The 16,190-nt window shown below is 42.5% G+C and overlaps 1 protein-coding gene across 1 annotated transcript; it reads right to left on the reverse strand.

Annotated features, from left to right (window-relative positions):
• Nucleotides 1–2,127: 2,127 nt before the first annotated feature.
• Nucleotides 2,128–7,544, reverse strand: LOC139405610 (DNA-binding protein inhibitor ID-4-like). Its single transcript, XM_071148017.1, has 3 exons — nucleotides 6,923–7,544; nucleotides 5,279–5,336; nucleotides 2,128–2,509 (listed from the first exon to the last, which is right to left on the reverse strand). Exons 1-2 carry the CDS (start codon nucleotides 7,301–7,303, stop codon nucleotides 5,292–5,294), a joined length of 426 nt encoding a protein of 141 aa, XP_071004118.1. The 5' UTR covers nucleotides 7,304–7,544; the 3' UTR covers nucleotides 2,128–2,509; nucleotides 5,279–5,291.
• Nucleotides 7,545–16,190: the final 8,646 nt, after the last annotated feature.

The following is a 16,190-nucleotide window of genomic DNA, read 5'->3' on the forward strand; positions in this document are numbered from 1 at the left end:
GCTGAAATATAACAACAATACGCTGAAATATAACAACAATACGCTGAAATATAACAACAATACGCTGAAATATAACAACAATACGCTGAAATATAACAACAATACGCTGAAATATAACAACAATACGCTGAAATATAACAACAATACGCTGAAATATAACAACAATACGCTGAAATATAACAACAATACCCTGAAATATAACAACAATACGCTGAAATATAACAACAATACGCTGAAATATAACAACAATACGCTGAAATATAACAACAATACGCTGAAATATAACAACAATACGCTGAAATATAACAACAATACGCTGAAATATAACAACAATACGCTGAAATATAACAACAATACGCTGAAATATAACAACAATACGCTGAAATATAACAACAATACGCTGAAATATAACAACAATACGAAATATAACAACAATACGCTGAAATATAACAACAACACGCTGAAATATAACAACAACACGCTGAAATATAACAACAATACGCTGAAATATAACAACAATACGCTGAAATATAACAACAATACGCTGAAATATAACAACAACACGCTGAAATATAACAACAATACGCTGAAATATAACAACAATACGCTGAAATATAACAACAACACGCTGAAATATAACAACAATACGCTGAAATATAACAACAATACGCTGAAATATAACAACAATACGCTGAAATATAACAACAATACGCTGAAATATAACAACAATACGCTGAAATATAACAACAATACGCTGAAATATAACAACAATACGCTGAAATATAACAACAATACGCTGAAATATAACAACAATACGCTGAAATATAACAACAATACGCTGAAATATAACAACAATACGCTGAAATATAACAACAATACGCTGAAATATAACAACAACACGCTGAAATATAACAACAATACGCTGAAATATAACAACAATACGCTGAAATATAACAACAATACGCTGAAATATAACAACAATACCCTGAAATATAACAACAATACGCTGAAATATAACAACAATACGCTGAAATATAACAACAATACGCTGAAATATAACAACAATACGCTGAAATATAACAACAATACGCTGAAATATAACAACAATACCCTGAAATATAACAACAATACGCTGAAATATAACAACAATACGCTGAAATATAACAACAACACGCTGAAATATAACAACAATACGCTGAAATATAACAACAATACGCTGAAATATAACAACAATACGCTGAAATATAACAACAATACGCTGAAATATAACAACAATACGCTGAAATATAACAACAATACGCTGAAATATAACAACAATACGCTGAAATATAACAACAATACGCTGAAATATAACAACAATACGCTGAAATATAACAACAATACGCTGAAATATAACAACAATACGCTGAAATATAACAACAATACGCTGAAATATAACAACAATACGCTGAAATATAACAACAATACCCTGAAATATAACAACAATACCCTGAAATATAACAACAATACGCTGAAATATAACAACAATACGCTGAAATATAACAACAATACGCTGAAATATAACAACAATACGCTGAAATATAACAACAATACGCTGAAATATAACAACAATACGCTGAAATATAACAACAATACGCTGAAATATAACAACAATACCCTGAAATATAACAACAATACGCTGAAATATAACAACAATACGCTGAAATATAACAACAATACGCTGAAATATAACAACAATACGCTGAAATATAACAACAATACGCTGAAATATAACAACAACACGCTGAAATATAACTCTGCAAAATGAACTGCTGTGGAGAGTTTATTCACAAAACATCTTGAAGTGTTAATATTGAATCAAAAACACATTATTTACATGTCAAAAGGTTTTTAATAAAAATCTCTTATAATTACAATAGTCTTTTTGAGGATAATAGATATTTTCTTCCACCTAGAGCATCTGTTTCTACAGAGACAATCTGAATCGTCTCCAGCCATTTGTTCCCCTTTACAATATGAAACATGTTGATTTCAGGGAAAAACCTTGTTCCACACAAATCATCTATTTTAAACATTAGATGGCAAAACATGTACAGTTATATTCCTGTTTAGTAAAGTTCCACACTGTAGCTTGAGTTATTTTTATTTTAGAAACCGGTATTTGTCACATTTTATAAACTGGGATTTGTCGTTCAACAAGCTCTAGTTTCTAGCAAGACCTCACAACAACAAGGGATTCTTCATTCACCCTTTCAGGTTGTAATTGTATTTGACATATACAGTTAAGTAATGGGTCAGTTGAACGTAGCAGGCTTTAGTTTGTTTCTAATAAACGTGTTATAAATATGTTTTTATTTGCAGTCGTAGGTTCTCCAGCAGGGGGAGGGGGGGGGGGGGATCCCCCTGTGTGATAAAGCTTCGTGTGGCTGGCTGAGATTCCCTGGCTGGAGGCTGAGGCTGTGCTGGCTGTGGACTGGAGCAGCTCTGCTCTCAGCTCTGCTCTGCACACCTGTGGACAGAATGAATAGATGGGGTGTGTGAACGGTCTGCTCCAGACTGACTGGCGCCGTCAACACAACACAGGGCTTCATCAACAAGCCAAAACAAACGGACCGGCTCAGACAACTGACTTCCAGTATACCGTAAACACAGCTGCCTGTCAGCCTGCCTGCCTGCCTGTCTCTGTCTGTCTGCCTGTCTGTCTGTCTGCCTACGTACCTCCCTGCCTGTCTGTCTGTCTGTCTGTCTGCCTGCCTGCCTGTCAGCCTGCTTGTCTGTCTGCCTGTCAACCTGTCTGGGTCTCAGAGCCTTCCAGCTAACCTAACCAGGCCTGTCTGGGTCTCAGAGCCTTCCAGCTAACCTAACCAGGCTCTGCTCCTCATTTACAGGCAGATGACCTTTAACCCTCTGCTTGGAACGTTGCTACACAAGAGGACAGTTATTGTGCAACACACAGCTGGCTCCTGGGTGTTGTCAATAATCAGGTTACTCAATGACACTCTGTCTACTGCTACTGCAAGTCACAGTTTAATAGCTGAAACCACAGCAGCAACACTACTACCACTCATAATAATAATACTGCTACTACTCATAATAATAACAATAATAATAATAATAATATTACTAGTACTACTCAATAACAACAATACTCCTACTATTAATCATAATAATAATAACACGAATAATACTACTGCTACTATTACTCATAATAATAATTACAATAATTATAATACTGCTACTATTACTCATAATAAAAATTACAATAATTATAATACCGCTACTATTACTCATAATAATAATTACAATAATTATAATACTGCTACTATTACTCATAATAATTACAATAATTATAATACTGCTACTATTACTCATAATAATAATTACAATAATTATAATACTGCCACTATTACTCATAATAACAATAATACTAATAATACTGATAGTACTACTTAATAATAATACTACTAATACATCTGCTACTACTACCCATAATAATAATACTACTAGTACTACCCATAATAATAATACTACTAGTACTACCCATAATAATAATACTACTAGTACTACCCATAATAATAATATTAGTACTACCCATAATAATAATACTACTACTACTACCCATAATAATAATACTACTACTACTACCCATAATAATAATACTACTACTACTACCCATAATAATAATACTACTAGTACTACCCATAATAATAATACTACTAGTACTACCCATAATAACAATACTACTAGTACTACCCATAATAATAATTATACTAGTACTACCCATAATAATAATACTACTAGTACTACCCATAATAATAATACTACTAGTACTACCCATAATAATAATAATACTACTAGTACTACCCATAATAATACTACTAGTACTACCCATAATAATAATATTAGTACTACCCATAATAATAATACTACTACTACTACCCATAATAATAATACTACTACTACTACCCATAATAATAATACTACTAGTACTACCCATAATAATAATACTACTAGTACTACCCATAATAATAATATTAGTACTACCCATAATAATAATACTACTAGTACTACCCATAATAATAATAATACTAGTACTACCCATAATAATAATAATACTAGTACTACCCATAATAATAATATTAGTACTACCCATAATAATAATACTACTAGCACTACCCATAATACTAATACTGCTACTACTACCCATAATAATAATTATACTAGTACTACCCATAATAATAATACTGCTAATACTACTCACAATAATAATAATATTGCTAGTACTACTCATAATAATACTGCTAGTACTACTCATAATAATAATACTGCGAGTCTACCCATAATAATAATATTGCTAGTACTACCCATAATAATAATACTGTGAGTACTACCCATAATAATAATACTGCGAATACTACTCAAAATAATAATACTGTTGGTACTACTCACAATAATAATACTAGTAGTACTACTCATAATAATACTACTGCTAGTACTACTCGTAATAATAATACTGCTAGTACTACTCACATTAATAATAATACTACTAGTACTACGCATAATAATAATACTGCTAGTACTACTCATAATAATACTAATACTACTAGTACTACTCATAATAATACTACTGCTAGTACTACTCATAATAATACTACTGGTACTACTCACAATAATACTAATACTGCTAGTACTACTCTCAATCATACTAATACTACTAGTACTACTCATAATAATAATACTGCTGGTACCACCCATAATAATAATACTGCTGGTGCTACTCATAATAATAATACTGCTAATACTACTCATAATAACACTAATACTACTAGTACTACTCAAAATAATAATACTGCTGGTACCACCCATAATAATAATACTGCTGGTGCTACTCATAATAATAATACTGCTAATACTACTCATAATAACACTAATACTACTAGTACTACTCATAATAATAATAATAATAATACTAGTACCACCCATAATAATAATAATACTGCTGGTGCTACTCATAATAATAATACTGCTAATACTACTCATAATAATACTAATACTGCTAGTACTACTCATAATAATAATATTGCTAATACTACTCATAATAATAATACTGCTGGTGCTACTCATAATAATAATACTGCTAATACTACTCATAATAATACTAATACTGCTAGTACTACTCATAGTAATACTAATCCAGGTGAATTCAAGGTATATTTCATTGAAGAGACAACACAGATTGTGAAGCAGATTTAAACCAGAACAATAGGATCCTACTCACCATTGGCCATTTCTCAGCGACACAAAACTGAGTCGTCCTTTTTGCCTGTTGACATCCTCTGAAATAAGGGAAACGAGAATGAATACTACCTGACAGTTTATGAGTCAGGTAAGGTGACACAAACCACGAGCTATACAGAGAATGAACCAGTGTTGACTACATGACATCACAGCAGGACCACAACACAACTTATCATCTGATCTGAGAGCATCACAGCAGGACCACAACACAACTTATCATCTGATCTGAGAGCATCACAGCAGGACCACAACACAACTTATCATCTGATCTGAGAGCATCACAGCAGGACCACAACACAACTTATCATCTGATCTGAGAGCATCACAGCAGGACCACAACACAACTTATCATCTGATCTGAGAGCATCACAGCAGGACCACAGACTCCTTCACCTCATGCACAGGGGTCCTGTCTTTCCATGCACCAACCACTGCCACTAGAAATGACGTATTATGCCTTTCAATAACATGTGTCTCTGCCAATACGATGTCTCAATAACATGTGTCTCTGTCAATACGATGTCTCAATAACATGTGTCTCTGTCAATACGATGTCTCAATAACATGTGTCTCTGTCAATACGATGTCTCAATAACATGTGTCTCTGTCAATACGATGTCTCAATAACATGTGTCTCTGTCAATACGATGTTTCAATAACATGTGTCTCTGCCAATACGATGTCTCAATAACATGTGTCTCTGTCAATACGATGTCTCAATAACATGTGTCTCTGTCAATACGATGTTTCAATAACATGTGTCTCTGTCAATAGATGTTTCAATAACATGTGTCTCTGTCAATACGATGTCTCAATAACATGTGTCTCTGTCAATATGATGTCTCAATAACATGTGTCTCTGTCAATACGATGTTTCAATAACATGTGTCTCTGTCAATAGATGTTTCAATAACATGTGTCTCTGTCAATAGATGTCTCAATAACATGTGTCTCTGCCTTGTCAATACGATGTCTCAATAACATGTGTCTCTGTCAATACGATGTTTCAATAACATGTGTCTCTGTCAATAGATGTTTCAATAACATGTGTCTCTGTCAATACGATGTCTCAATAACATGTGTCTCTGTCAATATGATGTCTCAATAACATGTGTCTCTGTCAATACGATGTTTCAATAACATGTGTCTCTGTCAATAGATGTTTCAATAACATGTGTCTCTGTCAATAGATGTCTCAATAACATGTGTCTCTGCCTTGTCAATACGATGTCTCAATAACATGTGTCTCTGTCAATACGATGTTTCAATAACATGTGTCTCTGCCTTGTCAATACGATGTCTCAATAACATGTGTCTCTGCCTTGTCAATACGATGTCTCAATAACATGTGTCTCTGTCAATAGATGTCTCAATAACATGTGTCTCTGCCAATACGATGTTTTCCACAAGAACATAAACAAGGCCATTTGTTATTCTACAATACAGGAGTCTCCTGACTTGAAAAGGACAACGCCACTGATACACACCACCCATTCTATATATAGTCTTCTAGACCATCCCACTGGGCTCACACTGGTTGAATCAACGTTGTTTCCACGTCATTTCATTGTTGAACCAACGTGGAAGAGACGTTGAATTTACGTCTTGTGCCATTGCTTCTTACCTGGTGGTCTGTGTTGAGAACCGTTAGTGGTGTCCGGTTAGAGGCTGGGGACGGCGGGCACATCCCCGTCATGGTCCCCGTCTGTTGTTTCAGGAGAGAAGGGTGCGTCTCCAGCGCGAGCTGCAGGTCCAAGATGTAATCTATGACGTGCTGAAGGATCTCCACTTTGCTGACTTTCTTATCCTGCGGTATGGTGGGTACGAGGCGCTTGAGGCGACTGTAACACTGGTTCATATCGTCCTGCAGACACAGCTGCTCTTCTTCCTGCAACCTAGACCGAGCGATGTTCAGGCTGTGATCCGAGAGGTAGTGTAAAGAAAGCTCGTTGCCGCTGCTGCTTGAGGTATCCTTCTGGGAGCGGACGGGAGTAGTAGCCTTCATTTCGGTAATAACGCACCCGTGCGGCGGGGTTGAGAGAAAACAATCACTGGTGCCAAATACCGGAGATTATATGTAGGCGATGAAGATGGCTATGACCGAAGTAAAAGCCAAACTACCAAAAGAAAACGGTCGACAAAAATGTTTCAAAAGTAGTAGATTTTATTCTGTCAACATCCCGTGGACCAGTCGGTTCTACTTCACCAAGCACCGCGTGAAGAATGAATAGATTCCGTTCACTTATATGGGAAGGGGAGGCGCCGGCGCGCTGCTGGTTGACAGTACCGGAGAGAAACTGGTCAATCACGAGCCGCCCGGTGCCCATGATGGAACAACACCACCCTATAGAAATGCGTGCCTGCCTCTGCGTTGCGGAGGGTGACGCCTGTCGAAGGTGTGTGTGTGTGTGTGTGTGTGTGTGTGTGTGTGTGTGTGTGTGTGTGTGTGTGTGTGTGTGTGTGTGTGTGTGTGTGTGTGTGTGTGTGTGTGTGTGTGTGTTCGATATATAAAATCTAATCAGTAAGGAGGCCCGAGCATTTGAAATATAAAATGCAATAATTCTGTGTAAACTGATTATCATCGTTCACTTAAAATATATATTTCTATTTTATATATCTTGTACATGAAATCAACGTTTTTATGTCATACACAAGATACATCAGGGAGCAAAATGTGAAATGCTTCTAGCCAGCTACCTCTCAACAGGGCAGTGAAATGCTTCTTGCCAGCTACCTCTCAACAGGGCAGTGAAATGCTTCTAGCCAGCTACCTCTCAACAGGGCAGTGAAATGCTTCTTGCCAGCTACCTCTCAACAGGGCAGTGAAATGCTTCTAGCCAGCTACCTCTCAACAGGGCAGTGAAATGCTTCTTGCCAGCTACCTCTCAACAGTGCAGTGAAATGCTTCTTGCCAGCTACCTCTCAACAGGGCAGTGAAATGCTTCTTGCCAGCTACCTCTCAACAGTGCAGTGAAATGCTTCTAGCCAGCTACCTCTCAACAGTGCAGTGAAATGCTTCTAGCCAGCTACCTCTCAACAGTGCAGTGAAATGCTTCTAGCCAGCTACCTCTCAACAGTGCAGTGAAATGCTTCTTGCCAGCTACCTCTCAACAGGGCAGTAAAAGGCTTCTTGCCAACTACCTCTCAACAGTGCAGTGAAATGCTTCTTGCCAGCTACCTCTCAACAGTGCAGTAAAATGCTTCTTGCCAGCTACCTCTCAACAGGGCAGTGAAATGCTTCTAGCCAGCTACCTCTCAACAGTGCAGTGAAATGCTTCTAGCCAGCTACCTCTCAACAGGGCAGTGAAATGCTTCTTGCCAGCTACCTCTCAACAGGGCAGTGAAATGCTTCTTGCCAGCTACCTCTCAACAGGGCAGTGAAATGCTTCTTGCCAGCTACCTCTCAACAGGGCAGTGAAATGCTTCTTGCCAGCTACCTCTCAACAGGGCAGTAAAAGGCTTCTTGCCAGCTACCTCTCAACAGGGCAGTGAAATGCTTCTTGCCAGCTACCTCTCAACAGTGCAGTAAAATGCTTCTTGCCAGCTACCTCTCAACAGGGCAGTGAAATGCTTCTAGCCAGCTACCTCTCAACAGGGCAGTGAAATGCTTCTTGCCAGCTACCTCTCAACAGGGCAGTGAAATGCTTCTTGCCAGCTACCTCTCAACAGGGCAGTGAAATGCTTCTAGCCAGCTACCTCTCAACAGTGCAGTAAAATGCTTCTTGCCAGCTATCTCTCAACAGTGCAGAGAAATGCTTCTTGCCAGCTACCTCTCAACAGGGCAGTGAAATACTTCTTGCCAGCTACCTCTCAACAGGGCAGTGAAATGCTTCTTGCCAGCTACCTCTCAACAGTGCAGTGAAATGCTTCTTACCAGCTACCTCTCAACAGGGCAGTGAAATGCTTCTTGCCAGCTACCTCTCAACAGGGTAGTGAAATGCTTCTTGCCAGCTACCTCTCAACAGGGCAGTGAAATGCTTCTTGCCAGCTACCTCTCAACAGGGCAGTGAAATGCTTCTTGCCAGCTACCTCTCAACAGGGCAGTGAAATGCTTCTTGCCAGCTACCTCTCAACAGGGCAGTGAAATGCTTCTTGCCAGCTACCTCTCAACAGGGCAGTGAAATGCTTCTAGCCAGCTACCTCTCAACAGGGCAGTGAAATGCTTCTAGCCAGCTACCTCTCAACAGGGCAGTGAAATGCTTCTAGCCAGCTACCTCTCAACAGGGCAGTGAAATGCTTCTTGCCAGCTACCTCTCAACAGGGCAGTGAAATGCTTCTTGCCAGCTACCTCTCAACAGGGCAGTGAAATGCTTCTTGCCAGCTACCTCTCAACAGGGCAGTGAAATGCTTCTTGCCAGCTACCTCTCAACAGGGCAGTGAAATGCTTCTAGCCAGCTACCTCTCAACAGGGCAGTGAAATGCTTCTAGCCAGCTACCTCTCAACAGGGCAGTGAAATGCTTCTAGCCAGCTACCTCTCAACAGTGCAGTGAAATGCTTCTTGCCAGCTACCTCTCAACAGTGCAGTGAAATGCTTCTTGCCAGCTACCTCTCAACAGTGAAATAATAAAGAAGAACAAAAGTAAATATAAAAACAAACACAATTAGGTGAATGTTATAATGTTATTAAAATGATAACCTACATGAATATCATTGAATAGTCTATAGCACTCAGCATCTATTCATAGATGAGCATGAACTACAGACTTCTGGCCTGAATGCCTTCAAAACCGACCACTAGGGGCCAGAAGTGGAACCAACCAAGTAATTATTATTGGAGAACCAACCAAGTCATTATTATTGGAGAACCAACCAAGTCATTATTATTGGAGGACCAAGTCATTATTATTGGAGAACCAACCAAGTCATTATTATTGGAGAACCAACCAAGTCATTATTATTGGAGGACCAATCAAGTCATTATTATTGGAGGACCAACCAAGTCATTATTATTGGAGAACCAACCAAGTCATTATTATTGGAGAACCAACCAAGTCATTATTATTGGAGAACCAACCAAGTCATTATTATTGGAGGACCAAGTAATTATTATTGGATAACCAACCAAGTCATTATTATTGGAGAACCAACCAAGTCATTATTATTGGAGGACCAACCAAGTCATTATTATTGGAGAACCAACTAAGTCATTATTATTGGAGAACCAACCAAGTCATTATTATTGGAGGACCAACCAAGTCATTATTATTGGAGAACCAACCAAGTCATTATTATTGGAGAACCAACCAAGTCATTATTATTGGAGAACCAACCAAGTCATTATTATTGGAGGACCAATCAAGTCATTATTATTGGAGGACCAACCAAGTCATTATTATTGGAGGACCAATCAAGTCATTATTATTGGAGGACCAACCAAGTCATTATTATTGGAGAACCAACCAAGTCATTATTATTGGAGGAACAACCAAGTCATTATTATTGGAGGACCAACCAAGTCATTATTATTGGAGGACCAACCAAGTCATTATTATTGGAGAACCAACCAAGTCATTAATATTGGAAAACCAACCAAGTCATTATTATTGGAGAACCAACCAAGTCATTATTATTGGAGGACCAATCAAGTCATTATTATTGGAGGACCAACCAAGTCATTATTATTGGAGAACCAACCAAGTCATTATTATTGGAGAACCAACCAAGTCATTATTATTGGAGGACCAACCAAGTCATTATTATTGGAGAACCAACCAAGTCATTATTATTGGAGGAACAATTAAGTCATTATTATTGGAGGACCAACCAAGTCATTATTATTGGAGGACCAGGAGACATCCCATCTGAGGTGAAAGGTGACAGAGTGGTGTTGGACAGACCAGGAGACATCCCATCTGAGGTGAAAGGTGACAGAGTGGTGTTGGACAGACCAGGAGACATCCCATCTGAGGTGAAAGGTGACAGAGCTAGAGAGGTGTTGGTCAGACCAGGAGACATCCCATCTGAGGTGAAAGGTGCCAGAGAGGTGTTTGTCAGACCAGGAGACATCCCATCTGAGGTGAAAGGTGCCAGAGAGGTGTTTGTCAGACCAGGAGACATCCCGGAAATCGGTCTTCTGTTGTAAATGTCTGTGGTGTCTGAACGGTTTGACCTACGAACTATTGTGACCCCTTCTATGGAAAGAGGAGACTCACGAACACCATGAGTGTTCGACCCCACAAGTGTCACATGACTCATCTGAAGGTAACCAGTTAAAAACTAATAGAAAAAAACTAATAGAAGTACGAGGGTATTTTTGTGCCTACCCCAATTTTGTTTTTAAATATGTGTAAAACTTTTAAAAGTAATTCCTGAGTCTCTCTCTCTCTCTCTCTCTCTCTCTCTCTCTCTCTCTCTCTCTCTCTCTCTCTCTCTCTCTCTCTCTCTCTCTCTCTCTCTCTCTCTCTCTCTCTCTCTCTCTCTCTCTCTCTCTCTCTCTCTCTCTCTCTCTCTCTCTCTCTCTCTCTCTCTCTCTCTCTCTCTCTCTCTCTCTCTCTCTCTCTCTCTCTCTCTCTCTCTCTCTCTCTCAGATACCCACTGCAGTGCACAGGTGCTTCCAGCGTCCATGCAGTGTTTTGGGACGTTATTGGATACAGTATCAAGTGTATCAGATCTTCTGGGACTGAAACAGCATTATTAGGAATAGTTAGTTTCAATATCTTCAATGGGAGTTTCTCAAACCTCCGCAGCTATTAGTTTCAGTTCCCAGTGTGGTGGTGTGGGTTAACACTGTGGACTCTCCCAGTGGTGTGGGTTGACACTGTGGACTCTCCCAGTGGTGTGGGTTAACACTGTGGACTCTCCCAGTGGTGTGGGTTAACACTGTGGACTCTCCCAGTGGTGTGGGTTAACACTGTGGACTCTCCCAGTGTGGTGGTGTGGGTTAACACTGTGGACTCTCCCTGTGTGGTGGGTTAACACTGTGGACTCTCCCAGTATGGTGGTGTGGTGTGGGTTAACACTGTGGACTCTCCCAGTGTGGTGTGGGTTAACACTGTGGACTCTTCTAGTATGGTGGTGTGGTGTAGGTTAACACTGTGGACTCTCCCAGTGTGGTGGTGTGGTGTGGGTTAACACTGTGGACTCTCCCAGTGTGGTGGTGTGGTGTGGGTTAACACTGTGGACTCTCCCAGTGTGGTGGTGTGGGTTAACAACACTGTGGACTCTCCCAGTATGGTGGTGTGGTGTGGGTTAACACTGTGGACTCTCCCAGTGTGGTGGTGTGGGTTAACACTGTGGACTCTCCCAGTGTGGTGGTGTGGTGTGGGTTAACACTGTGGACTCTCCCAGTGGTGTGGGTTAACACTGTGGACTCTCCCTGTGTGGTGGTGTGGTGTGGGTTAACACTGTGGACTCTCCCAGTGTGGTGGTGTGGGTTAACACTGTGGACTCTCCCAGTGTGGTGGTGTGGTGTGGGTTAACACTGTGGACTCTCCCAGTGGTGTGGGTTAACACTGTGGACTCTCCCAGTATGGTGGTGTGGTGTGGGTTAACACTGTGGATTCTCCCAGTGTGGTGGTGTGGGTTAACACTGTGGACTCTCCCAGTGTGGTGGTGTGGTGTGGGTTAACACTGCGGACTCTCCCAGTGTGGTGGTGTGGGTTAACACTGTGGACTCTCCCAGTGTGGTGGTGTGGTGTGGGTTAACACTGTGGACTGTCCCAGTGTGGTGGTGTGGTGTGGGTTAACACTGTGGACTCTCCCAGTGTGGTGGTGTGGGTTAACACTGTGGACTCTCCCAGTGTGGTGGTGTGGTGTGGGTTAACACTGTGGACTCTCCCAGTGTGGTGGTGTGGTGTGGGTTAACACTGTGGACTCTCCCAGTATGGTGGTGTGGGTTAACACTGTGGACTCTCCCAGTGTGGTGGTGTCGTGTGGGTTAACACTGTGGACTCTCCCAGTGTGGTGGTGTGGGTTAACACTGTGGACTCTCCCAGTATGGTGGTGTGGTGTGGGTTAACACTGTGGACTCTCCCAGTGTGGTGGTGTGGGTTAACACTGTGGACTCTCCCAGTGTGGTGGTGTGGTGTAGGTTAACACTGTGGACTCTCCCGGTGTGGTGGTGTGGGTTAACACTGTGGACTCTCCCAGTATGGTGGTGGGGGTTAACACTGTGGACTCTCCCAGTGTGGTGGTGTGGTGTGGGTTAACACTGGACTCTCGCAGTATGGTGGTGTGGTGTGGGTTAACACTGTGGACTCTCCCAGTGTGGTGTGGGTTAACACTGTGGACTCTTCTAGTATGGTGGTGTGGTGTGGGTTAACACTGTGGACTCTCCCAGTGTGGTGGTGTGGTGTGGGTTAACACTGTGGACTCTCCCAGTGTGGTGGTGTGGTGTGGGTTAACACTGTGGACTCTCCCAGTGTGGTGGTGTGGGTTAACAACACTGTGGACTCTCCCAGTATGGTGGTGTGGTGTGGGTTAACACTGTGGACTCTCCCAGTGTGGTGGTGTGGGTTAACACTGTGGACTCTCCCAGTGTGGTGGTGTGGTGTGGGTTAACACTGTGGACTCTCCCAGTGGTGTGGGTTAACACTGTGGACTCTCCCAGTGTGGTGGTGTGGTGTGGGTTAACACTGTGGATTCTCCCAGTGTGGTGGTGTGGGTTAACACTGTGGACTCTCCCAGTGTGGTGGTGTGGTGTGGGTTAACACTGCGGACTCTCCCAGTGTGGTGGTGTGGGTTAACACTGTGGACTCTCCCAGTGTGGTGGTGTGGTGTGGGTTAACACTGTGGACTGTCCCAGTGTGGTGGTGTGGTGTGGGTTAACACTGTGGACTCTCCCAGTGTGGTGGTGTGGGTTAACACTGTGGACTCTCCCAGTGTGGTGGTGTGGGTTAACACTGTGGACTCTCCCAGTGTGGTGGTGTGGTGTGGGTTAACACTGTGGACTCTCCCAGTGGTGTGGGTTAACACTGTGGACTCTCCCAGTATGGTGGTGTGGTGTGGGTTAACACTGTGGATTCTCCCAGTGTGGTGGTGTGGGTTAACACTGTGGACTCTCCCAGTGTGGTGGTGTGGTGTGGGTTAACACTGCGGACTCTCCCAGTGTGGTGGTGTGGGTTAACACTGTGGACTCTCCCAGTGTGGTGGTGTGGTGTGGGTTAACACTGTGGACTGTCCCAGTGTGGTGGTGTGGGTTAACACTGTGGACTCTCCCAGTGTGGTGGTGTGGGTTAACACTGTGGACTCTCCCAGTGTGGTGGTGTGGTGTGGGTTAACACTGTGGACTCTCCCAGTGTGGTGGTGTGGTGTGGGTTAACACTGTGGACTCTCCCAGTATGGTGGTGTGGGTTAACACTGTGGACTCTCCCAGTGTGGTGGTGTCGTGTGGGTTAACACTGTGGACTCTCCCAGTGTGGTGGTGTGGGTTAACACTGTGGACTCTCCCAGTATGGTGGTGTGGTGTGGGTTAACACTGTGGACTCTCCCAGTGTGGTGGTGTGGGTTAACACTGTGGACTCTCCCAGTGTGGTGGTGTGGTGTAGGTTAACACTGTGGACTCTCCCGGTGTGGTGGTGTGGGTTAACACTGTGGACTCTCCCAGTATGGTGGTGGGGGTTAACACTGTGGACTCTCCCAGTGTGGTGGTGTGGTGTGGGTTAACACTGGACTCTCGCAGTATGGTGGTGTGGTGTGGGTTAACACTGTGGACTCTCCCAGTATGGTGGTGTGGTGTGGGTTAACACTGTGGACTCTCCCAGTATGGTGGTGTGGTGTGGGTTAACACTGTGGACTCTCCCAGTACGGTGGTGTGGGTTAACACTGTGGACTCTCCCAGTATGGTGGTGTGGTGTGGGTTAACACTGTGGACTCTTCTAGTGTGGTGGTGTGGTGTGGGTTAACACTGTGGACTCTCCCAGTGTGGTGGTGTGGGTTAACACTGTGGACTCTCCCAGTATGGTGGTGTGGTGTGGGTTAACACTGTGCACTCTCCCAGTGTGGTGGTGTGGGTTAACACTGTGGACTCTCCCAGTGTGGTGGTGTGGTGTGGGTTAACACTGGACTCTCCCAGTATGGTGGTGTGGTGTGGGTTAACACTGTGGTCTCTCCCAGTGTGGTGGTGTGGTGTGGGTTAACACTGTGGACTCTCCCAGTGTGGTGGTGTGGGTTAACACTGTGGACTCTCCCAGTACGGTGGTGTGGTGTGGGTTAACACTGTGGTCTCTCCCAGTATGGTGGTGTGGGTTAACACTGCGGACTCTCCCAGTGTGGTGGTGTGGGTTAACACTGTGGACTCTCCCAGTATGGTGGTGTGGTGTGGGTTAACACTGTGGACTCTCCCAGTATGGTGGTGTGGTGTGGGTTAACACTGTGGACTCTCCCAGTGTGGTGGTGTGGTGTGGGTTAACACTGTGGACTCTCCCAGTGTGGTGGTGTGGGTTAACACTGTGGACTCTCCCAGTGTGGTGGTGTGGTGTGGGTTAACACTGTGGACTCTCCCAGTGTGGTGGTGTGGTGTGGGTTAACACTGTGGACTCTCCCAGTGTGGTGGTGTGGTGTGGGTTAACACTGTGGACTCTCCCAGTACTCCCAGTACAAGCACCCTACTATGTAACCAGTACTACCAGTACTCCCAGTACAAGCACCCTACTGCACATAGTAGTAACAGATTCAGAAACGTTCCTGAAAATGTCTCCATTTGCAGTACGTTTGCCAATCGGTTGTGCTACCAGCCAGTGGGGATACATTAAACATTACAGCTAGCTAGGTTTGTTCCAGGTAACTTCCTAACCATTACTCTTCAGATAATTGGGTTATCATAAAAACAGCTGAATGCTAGCTAGCTAGCATAGTTACATGTACTCTTATGCTTGAATCAACTTTGAAACCAATTATACACCGTTGCTAATAGTTACCGGTAGCTAGCTACCTGGCTACCTAGCTGGCTTTA

This window comes from Oncorhynchus clarkii, chromosome 3 (genome assembly GCF_045791955.1).
Source record: "Oncorhynchus clarkii lewisi isolate Uvic-CL-2024 chromosome 3, UVic_Ocla_1.0, whole genome shotgun sequence".
NCBI classification, from domain to species: Eukaryota; Metazoa; Chordata; class Actinopteri; order Salmoniformes; family Salmonidae; genus Oncorhynchus; species Oncorhynchus clarkii.